The 10,329-nt window shown below is 39.5% G+C and overlaps 3 protein-coding genes across 3 annotated transcripts in view; 1 reads left to right on the top strand and 2 right to left on the bottom strand.

The window, feature by feature from the left end:
- Window positions 1-6,065, bottom strand: part of LOC104266773 (dynein heavy chain 5, axonemal-like) — a gene marked incomplete at its 3' end in the record, with an annotated part of 15,279 nt that extends 9,214 nt beyond the window's left edge. Inside the window, exons 1-10 of the mRNA XM_018817288.2 lie at window positions 5,949-6,065; window positions 5,612-5,705; window positions 3,962-4,143; window positions 3,008-3,133; window positions 2,527-2,652; window positions 1,940-2,048; window positions 1,353-1,570; window positions 867-1,085; window positions 553-678; window positions 268-436 (exon numbers count right to left, since the gene is read on the bottom strand). Coding sequence (XP_018672833.1) covers window positions 268-436; window positions 553-678; window positions 867-1,085; window positions 1,353-1,570; window positions 1,940-2,048; window positions 2,527-2,652; window positions 3,008-3,133; window positions 3,962-4,143; window positions 5,612-5,705; window positions 5,949-5,960 — 1,381 coding nt within the window. The remainder of the gene's footprint in view (window positions 1-267; window positions 437-552; window positions 679-866; window positions 1,086-1,352; window positions 1,571-1,939; window positions 2,049-2,526; window positions 2,653-3,007; window positions 3,134-3,961; window positions 4,144-5,611; window positions 5,706-5,948) is intronic.
- Window positions 6,066-6,233: 168 nt separating this feature from the next.
- LOC104266772 lies at window positions 6,234-7,616 on the top strand. The gene is made up of 3 exons (XM_009863764.3): window positions 6,234-6,816; window positions 7,096-7,218; window positions 7,313-7,616. The coding sequence occupies exons 1-3, from the start codon at window positions 6,754-6,756 to the stop codon at window positions 7,508-7,510; spliced, it is 384 nt and encodes a 127-aa protein (XP_009862066.1). The 5' UTR covers window positions 6,234-6,753; the 3' UTR covers window positions 7,511-7,616.
- Window positions 7,504-10,253, bottom strand: LOC100178934 (acetylcholinesterase 1-like). The gene is made up of 5 exons (XM_002120570.5): window positions 9,507-10,253; window positions 9,120-9,268; window positions 8,730-8,885; window positions 8,262-8,400; window positions 7,504-8,002 (listed from the first exon to the last, which is right to left on the bottom strand). Exons 1-5 carry the CDS (start codon window positions 9,687-9,689, stop codon window positions 7,631-7,633), a joined length of 999 nt encoding a protein of 332 aa, XP_002120606.4. The 5' UTR covers window positions 9,690-10,253; the 3' UTR covers window positions 7,504-7,630.
- Window positions 10,254-10,329: the final 76 nt, after the last annotated feature.

The raw sequence follows: 10,329 nt of genomic DNA, 5'->3' as shown, positions 1-10,329 counted from the left end.
CAGGAAGAACTTCAATCATACCTGATGATAGTGGGGTGAAGATCACGGGGTAGTGTTTGCACGTTTGGGTTATTTGTGAATATATAATGTTATAATAATATTAATAAAATAAATTGGTCTCTTTGGTCGCGATAATGAAGATCAGAAAAGTTTACAAAAGCAAAAAGAAGAGACGTGAAGTAACCGTAAAACAATCGCCATTATACCACGATAAAACAAAAATACAAAACTTATGGTTGAAAGACATATTCTACCAGCATAGCCTACCCTGTGGTGTACACTTGGACAGAGGGCCAAAGAATTTATCGAGTGTATAAAGATACTTGACGTTGTCCTTAGCCTCGTTAGCGGCGTCAGTGATCCTTGAATCCAGTGTCTTCCACACACGGAGCGTTCGTGATTTCGCAACATGCAGGATTCCTATCACTGTCCGCACCTGCCAATTAAAGTCAGCTGTCAATCAAACACAACTATAGAAGTATGCATGATTGATTACTTAGGAATCACCAAACCATACCCATTGTGAACATAAGACAACCATAAACAACTTACTCGTTGCGTTTTAATTTCATCAAGCAACGAACTAAACTTTGTCATCCGTTGTTTCCAATGATCCAGCTCGGCAGCGGGGCCGATGTCGTCCGCCTCTTTTCGCATCTGTTCGCTCTCCGCGAGGACCTGGGTGTGGGTTGAGGGGAAAATTTGAGATGTATTTGACTGACACTTAAACAATTAAATGTAACTTATTTACACTTGCATGGCGGGGCAACGACTGTCATTATAACTTGGGTGTTCTGTTCCATACACCTCGTGCCCACTTACAACAAACTTGAATTAGTTTCACCACTTTCCACACTGAAACACACCTGGTCAATTTGTTTGCACCATCCATTCAAAACACCTTCCAGTTTCTCCACCATATCCAAGTTTGACCCAACAACTTGCGCATAATCCTGGGGTCCCCTCACATGATCGAGGTTGTACCCAATATCCACGTCCTCCAACTCGAACTTTCCCTCCATGTTGGAGCGAGCTGTAGATAATGTGACGACAAACTTCTCGATGGATTCGATGAAATCATCAATCTGCAACAACATGACATCACCTTTAACCTTTCAAATAAGAAGATGAAGTAAGACAACTCAATAATACTAGGGGGGTAAGGTGATGTGATGCGCATGCATTTGAATCTCTGGTGATAATGTACAATCCTTGTGGCATCATAACAAAAAAGAGAGATAGTGGAAAAAGAGAAAGAAAGGGGAAATAAGGTCGGGGGTCAAGGGTTAGCAATGTAGTACTTCGTTATAAAGCATTCATGGCTTTAAATCGAGATTGAAAACCGAACCCACCTGTTGTTGGTTACTTGAGCCATCAGCTGTCAGTTGTCCCCATTTATCCTGAGCCTTGAGCGCAGGAACCATTACTTTTGACAACAAATCCTCAATTCCTTTGAGTAAGTTACCTCCAGATGCGTCAATCACCCCAAAGTTCACTTCATTGGCCAAGTTAGATGTTGTTATCGCCTTGGTGATCGTGCGCACGAAGAAATAGCAGATACCGGTCAAAGCTGTGAAGATACGGTTATCAGTGCGATTCTACAGGACGGTGATTGGAACGTACGCATATAGGTAGTATCTTGTTGGGGGGGACGCACACTACTAATTGTAGGTGTATGCAAGACACTAAACGCCAATTGCTTCAACTCAGTGGTCGCTAATGGGTTGTCCAAATTATCAGCAATACACAAAAACAATCACCCACAAAGTTACATACGTGGTAACTTGTAAGCTGAACACAGGTGTATAAATAAACACCCGTGTTATAACTTTTGATATTTCCCGCCAAAAAATCCCCATTTATGACGTGACATATTCCAGAACATAGTTAAAAAATGTTTATGACATCATAAATAATATTCAATATTAACAATACTTACGTTCTAAATCTCCAGTCGTTAAAAAAAGTTTTTCCTTCGCAACCGCGTTTGGATGAACGCTCGCCATGTCGGCTCTGCTGTATGACGTCTCACGGTTGGATTGGCTCTCCTGTGATGTCATAATCGTTATTGTTACAAAACAAACTATCATTATAATTTCATTCGAGTATTTTTAGATACCATATAAGGGTGCTGCGTGTTAAATAATAGTTTTCTTGTTCAATTTACTCTTAATGCGCAATAACTGTGATATTTCTACATAACATGGTGGGATATCTAGTTCACACACGCGAATCTAGATGTAGTCGTCATATATACCAATATTTATGTGTACATATGCCACATAGCATGATGACTACTATTTATATACACACGAATTATAACAAACCTCTACACAATTTGTTACTCTGACGTTTCGAGGTCGCTTTCATCACAGTAAGATCAAAACAGCAGATTTGGCAGCCACGCTTTTATTTAACACTTTTCTCAAGTAGTTTTAACCGTAGCGTGTTTTAACGACTACCGTTTAGCTGCTAATTCCACCCCCGTTGTTTTATGTTATTTAAACAAGCCATCTGCTTCAATACCTGATAAAAGAACATGAGTTTCTTGGACCCGTCGGGCGCAAAGAAAGAATCCATGAGTTCGAATCTTTCATCGCTGATAATTTGTTCTTCAACCATCACGTCTTCAACGCGCATTGCTTCCGCTACCTATGGGTAAGTAATGACGTCACAATGACGTAAAGCGGACGACTTGAGCAGTGGGTGAAGTCACGTAATATGCGTGACGTATTGAATGACGTTGTAGTACGTAACATATGCCAACGGTGTAACGTACGTACCGTGCAATTCACACTACATACATACATAATGGTCAGCATACACATATATATTACCAACTATACCGTATACAACCTGTATATACAACAGCATATACAATAACCCCACCTTTGATATAATCCACATATACCTTTCATCAATAAACACCAGAGTACATACAATAACATATACACCATATACATACAATAACATATACACCATATACACACAACCTCCCCAACCCCACCTTTGATATAATCCACTTATGCCTCGCATCCAACCCCGCCCTTCTATCTTCACGCATCGCCTTAGCTTGCCTCGCCATTTCTTTCATAGCGTCACCAGATAACACGACGTTCTTCTTTCCTCCTCCCTGTGACGTAATAAACGGCATTATGACGTCACAACTCATAATTCAACGCCACATCTAACAAACAAATCGCGATGCATTTTCGTATAAACAAACTCAGTTGTGACGTAACAACTTATAATTCACACCAAACATAAAACTCTATTCTGACGTCACAGCGAACGTTATTAGAGAATAAACTTTTAATTATGACGTAACAAACCAATTTATCCGATTCTTCGATAGAAATGGAATGTTGTCGCGTTCTGCTCATCGCGATGTTTCGAATACTGGGATTTGCTTTGTATTTCGTCATAAACTTGCTTGTCCCATCGCTTAGCAACTGCGGTGCGGTTTCGACACCCGCGGTGCTACCATATATATATTCACACACACCCATGCGGTAAGTATACTCGCATTACTACTACAGGTATTGAACCATTGTGATGTTAACGTAGACCAGACAAATCCAGGAATGATTAACTTTCGAAACCGAATTGATCTTATTTGTGAAGCACTAGAACGTAATTAATCGACTTCGTGAATAAACAAGAACAATTATCGCCACACCATTGTTGTTCTTGTTAATACTATTATTATTTATTGTTCGTTATTGAAACTTATAGTTTCGGTATGATATGAATTTAATATCACTTTGAGTACGACAGCGAAGGTTATATTTATTAAAACAACAAAAAGGAGGAAATTACGCTATGGGTAAAAAGTAGAGCGTCATAATCATTTACATCAAATTTGCGACACATAAACACGTCACAATAACTATAATATTACGTCATATACCTTGTCAATCGATATATTTCCATGTTTGTTATTAACTATGACGTAACTTACCGGCGTCGCGGTTGACTGGGCTTGTTGTGACGTCACACGTCGGTGGGCTTGACCACCAGCCGCCCCTCCCACTCTTCTACGTTTCGAACCGAAGTTCGCAGCGCCACTAGTGGTGGCTGGATTGACGTTGGCTCCATCGGTAGTGGGCGCTGATGTTTCAGGTTTCGAATCCGCAGTTTCGACTGAAGATAAAATGTTAAATAAGATTAAATGTAACCGACTTATTTATCCTTGTATGGCAAAATGTAGTCGTTATAACACGGGTGTTCTATTTTATACACCTCGTGTCCTTTTACAAGTTACCACATATGTAACTTTATGGGTGATTGTTTTTCTCTATGGCTAATAATTTGTACAGACCATCAGTGACCACTGGGTTGGAGCAATTGCTGTTAAGTGTCTTGCCCAAGGACACTTACACCCACAATGATAGTAGCGTCGAATACCGAACTTATATTCTATAGTTTAAATACGAATGCAACCCCTATGCCATGGCTCTAATAATTAAGTCATGTTAAAATAAAAATAAACGTCACACTATACATAGTTACGTAAAAATGCTTTCTATCCACGTATGACCTTGTAACAATGGATGAAATTTAAACGAAACAATGGCTTATTTTTATCACACCGGTATCGAGTTCTAGTAAAACATGCTTGCTTTGATGACGAACAATGCCCACTATGATACCCCAAGCGCTCAAGACAATGCAACATTATTACGCAACAACAGGATTTGATATGACAAGTGTAATTGATACGTCACAACCGGCATCGCGAGTTTCGCGGCGTTTCAATGAAATTTAATTACAGTAGTGATGGTAGCGCCTAATATCCCGTATTTCGTAATCGTGTTCTAACAACGGTCCATTGGAGTCGTGGGGATAGGTTTACAGAATTCTGTAAATTTTCTTTGTTTACCAAAAAATGAGACGATAAAAGAGAATAAAAACATGGACCATCTTACCCCACCCCACTATAATCGTCCTAACTGTTCAGTATAATATCATATATGACGTCATATACAGTGATCTACTGTTTCGGACCTTAATGTTCGTAACAAACATACCATTGTTTGATGACATAATGACGTAACAATCGATTAAATCGGTAAAAGGTGATCCGATATCACGTGATGATGATCGTCCAATCAGAGCGAGCGTAATTATCACGTGATAGAACCCACGCTTCACCGGCGTGGTTGTATTGTTTCGTAATAATGGGAGATAATGTGTCGTTTGTGACGCGATAATGATGAATACGTGACCCATGTCTTGGGTTCAACTCGGTTCCTTGTTTATTTTGAAGCAATGTTTAATAATATTTGGTTTTTAATAATTTTTCTAGAGTTTCAAGAACAAACGTGAACCCCACACGTCGTTTATATTTAGAACCATCAACATCTACCGAGGATCGTGTGGCAACTTTTACACCCCCCCCCTCCCTCCGCGGTATGCCTCTTACATATATAGTGGGTTGGGGTAAGATGGGACAGCATTTATATAATCGTATCATCACGAATCTAAAACTGCGTTTTTAATTTGAAAACAAGATTAAGAAATACGGCATTTTATGTTGCTAATGGTAACCATCTTGCCCCACCCAGTTTAACCCCGTTTTAAACCCTTTATAACCCCCTTTTTCACCCACCTTGTTTACTCCCTGTGGGTGACGACGAACCCTCGGTATCCGGTTTTGGGGAAGGGGGTTTCCCAGTTTCCTTCTCACCCAAACCAGGTTCTGCCTAAAATATAGAAATCTTATTCTAATTTTTATATTAAAAAAAATATAAAAAGTCGTTTTGGTGCAACAGCCACGCTTTTATAACTGATTTTTTATCTTACAATTTTTACCCATAACATGTTTTATCAAGTATTGTATTTTTATATAAGATGATCTTCGCTATCGTTTTCGAAGAGATAAATAAATATAACTATAATGCCTATGTTATATTACAAACCACACACAACGCAAGCAGCATAATTACCTCCACAGACATAGCTTAGTTCTCGAAAAGTTTTTCAATTTCTTCAACGATTCTTAAGCCGTCTCAAGTGCAAAGGTTTGAAACTTGAGTGGCGACGTCGCCTCGATTCGGTCAATTCAACAAGGAGAAGGAAAAAGGGGTTTAAGAGTAGGCTTGTGTGCGCCGTCTCGCGGTTGGAATTTTTAAACGACGCCGGGTAGGAATGCAGCACCAACAATGCGTACACGAAGCCATATGCTTGTTGTGAAATGGGTGTTTATATCATCGCGTTGAGGACACGATCCTTATAACGTGCTGGGTTCAAAGCCACTTTGATCGTTCGAATCTACCAGTAACGTCACAGAATATTATAGTTTGGTTTACGGGTGATGGGCCAACTCTGGTTTACACCTCAGTTCGCTTGCCTAAGTTTAAAAAAGCTAGAGTCTCAATAAGCATCAGGTTTGATATAAAAAGTTGAGCGCTTGAAGTGAGCATTCGGTGTACCAAATTTAAACGTTCCATACAAACATACAAACATATGTGTTGTTACAACGGGCTGTGTGGGTGGAATATTTATTCCACATTCCTACCGAAACATCACGTTATCCCCTAGCCCTCCATTGTCAGCTGTTCCACAATCCCAACCAAGACAATCAACCATTGTCCTCCATTGTGTTTAACAATGGAAAGACAATTAGATGTTCTGGAATACCGCGACGGCGCGTGAGGTCATACATAAGGTCAATTTTGAAGTTTCTGGTTCCCCCCCCATGGTAGAACCTGCACCGTATTTACATCGACATTGGAACAACAGTCGTTGAAGATGTCGCATCGTGGAAGTCAAGCTTCGATTCATTCCTTCCATCTTGGACCTTATACGTCACAGGTAACCTTATGCTCGCTGTCGGGTTCATCTGCATGCATATGTTGCTGTCCATGATGTGCGTGGTATATGTATGATTAGATGTAACTTGTTTATCCTTGTATGGTTGGGCAACGACAGTAATTGTGGTGTTCTGTTTCATACACTTCGTGTCCGCTTACGAGTTACCACGTATGTAACTTTGTTGGTGATTGTTTTTATGTATGGCTGATAATTTGGACAACCCATTAGTGACCACTGGGTTGGAGCAATTTCCTTAATAACAGCCACAGCGTTCCACAGCCAAGCGATCCCCTCCCCGAAGAATGGACGTTGGTTGGCGAGCATAAGATGGAAAAACGAGAACCTTTCCAACTATGGCATACGGACCTACAAGCTAATATACTTAACTGCGCAAGGAAACTGGTGAGACAATGTATAGTTACTAACAATTATAAAGTTACATACGAGGTGTATGGAACATAACATAAACGAGTTACATTCATAATGTTTGTTACAGAACTGTTTATTAGAACGCCACCCGCACCCAAACGCCCACCTTACACAAGAAGATTATATGACGTCACGTTACGTCATAGAGGAAGAAACAGACCGCGTTATGACGTATGTATACTATGGAAGACAACCACAGAACGTCAACCCAGCGTTTTACCATCTCGACCGCGAGCATGAGATAAGACAATACAGGGGTTTGTGATGTCATAATCAGTCAACAATAAATTTACAAGAACCATTGTTGACGTCATATTTGCCTTTATTTTGTAAATGATCATATTTTTAAATTAATAAAGAGATATTACCGATCATGCTGGAATTTTTAGACAATGAACAGTGACGTAACAAAACAAATCATCAAGCTCATCTGTGACGTCATAAAACTACTTTTCCCGCCTGACGTAGTCTTCTCTGGTTGGGCAGGAAGGACAGTGGTGGTTGTGATGTCATTATGGGAAGTCGTTGTGACGTCACCGGGCAGGGTAGTTGTGACGTCACTAGGCGGGGTAGTTGTGACGTCAGGAGGTACAATAGTAGTGAAAGTGGTTGGAGAATAATACCCAGTGTTGTCCCAGAAGTCGCACATTTCTTTGTTGTATTCATTCTCAAGGGAGGGGTCGGGATAGTCAAGTTTGATATTTGTGTACCCTGCACTAAACTTGGACACTATTTTAGCACCCTGCACCAAAATATCCTGGAAATATTAACAGTTAGAACAGCAGACATTGTTGGTGGATCAGGGGTTACATGATCCATGCTGCCAACTTGTAAGTGGTGAAAAAATCTAATTGATTGTAACAAAATAACGGAAAGGTTGCATTTATTTAATTGTCATTTTTAATTTTGCCGTAGTTTTTACAAAAAAAACATTATTAGTGCACACACCAGGCAAGGAAATTATTATTTTAGTTGCCCCGCCATACAAGGATAAATATTCGAACCTAACCACTCACCTCTGCTGTATATTGTGGCCACGCTGGGAAGGTTTGTGACATCACACCTCCCATTGTTGGGTCACCAGAGTGGGCAAAGTTTCCCCAATAAAAACTAAACTCATCGGACACGTAGTTATCCTCAGATGTTGCATTGTACCTGGACAACCATTATTGTTATATAGGTGTTTGTATTTATAAGTACAGTGGTTAGCACACCTGCCTGTAACCCCCAGGTTCAAGGCTCACTGCTGCTACCATTGTGGGCGTATGTGTCCTTGGGCAAGACATTTAACAGTAACTGCTCCAACCCAATGGTCACTAATGGGTTGTTCAAATTATAAGCTATGTAGAAAAACAATCACCCACAAAGTTACATACATGGTAACTCAAAAGCGGGCACGAGGTGTATGAAACAGAACACCCGTGTTATAATGACTGTCGTTGCCCCGCCATATAAATAAACAAATTTCATCCACACTTTCATACTCGATCAATGGTGATGTCCTGAACAAAAATGAGTTCTCGGATCCATGAAACACCGTCCCACACAATTCCTCACCCCCCCACGCCTCCGCGCACGTACTTCCATTCATCCCGTGAGCGAACGAATACATGTACGTTGGGGTGGTGGATGAAGCCAACCTGTAATATATATACCTCATGCTCGCTGTCGACTAAGGTTTATACATTTCTTCGAATACGATAGTAAAGATCAAATTAATTAAAACAACGAAGAGAAGGAAATTAGCAGCAAAACAACAGTCGTTAAAACACGCTACACTAGATATGTTCTTGAACAAGACACTTAACGACTATACCCTGATGATGTTTCATTAAATATTTATCCTTTAAGATTATAAATAAAAGAAATCCCACCTGGCCATCATTCTTACAGGACAATGGAAAAACAGATCAGCGATTTCGATTCCAAGCGTATGTTTATAATCCCCGCCGACCCCGGGTAGTTTGTATGCGTTGGCCACTTCTTGGCCAAGTTCATCACCAAACACAAACTTGTTGAATTTCTGTGAAAATGTTTAATTTACCATGAATGAATAAACAACAGTTATATTTAAGTTTTTCATTCTCGCATGACAGAGCAACGACAGTCATTACAACAATTTAAGCAATTTCTGTTATTGCTAAGTATTTTGTCCAACAAAACATCAGGATCCACAGTGGCAGTGCCGAGCTTTAAATCCAAAACCTCTTATGTGCAGACGAGTGTTCTAAATCACCAACATGTTAATAGTTAACACTCACTTCAAACACTTTGAACGGCATCGGGAATGCCTCTGGTATATAAGCGTCAACAAATGACATTTCATCCGCGTTTGTTCCGATTATAATTTGTTTATCTTTGTTCCAAACTCCTCCCGCAAACATTGACATCGGGTCTGTAGCAAACTCTGCCCCATCAATTGTGACGCGGAACGGTTCAACCATGTTGAAAATATCGGCTGATGGTAAAGCTTGAACCTGAAGTTTCAAAGCAACTTTCACCAAATCTTCTGCGGGTAATTGTCTGTAATAAACGTACCTTTTATTTAATTGTCTGTAAAACTATATATCTCATTATTTCTCTGTATCGTGTGTATAATTATATTCCCATCCATATTACCCCAACATATAATGTCGTAAATCATATATTTACTTTTGTTCTGCTTACGAAAACTTGGTGTGTTAACATTAATAGCATGGAACTCAAGTCACCACGACCCCAAATAACTTGTTTAATGTTTAACTATATATGGTCACATGTGAATACTTGATGACCTAATTTATGTTTCAAGGTAAAACAAACAATTAGTCGTGCAAACATTAAATATGGGAGCAATAAACAATGACATTGTAAATTACAAGTAGTTGTTACCCATAGCGTGTTTTAACAACTGTCGTTTCGTTGCTAATTTCATCTTCTCTTTGTTGTTTTAATTAATTTAATTTTCGCTATCGAATTTAAAAAGATGGTTTGAATTCATGTTATTATTGTTGAAGTTACGCAATAATTATATTTACAGTCTTTACAGATCTTATAACATTTTTTTACTAGAAGATATCTTTCAGACTTTCATTGAGCCTGGCA

The sequence above is a fragment of the Ciona intestinalis genome, unplaced genomic scaffold (genome assembly GCF_000224145.3).
Source record: "Ciona intestinalis unplaced genomic scaffold, KH HT001234.1, whole genome shotgun sequence".
Lineage (NCBI taxonomy): Eukaryota > Metazoa > Chordata > Ascidiacea > Phlebobranchia > Cionidae > Ciona > Ciona intestinalis.
Note: the sequence above shows the minus strand (reverse complement) of the source record. Positions and strands in the feature narration are given on the sequence as shown.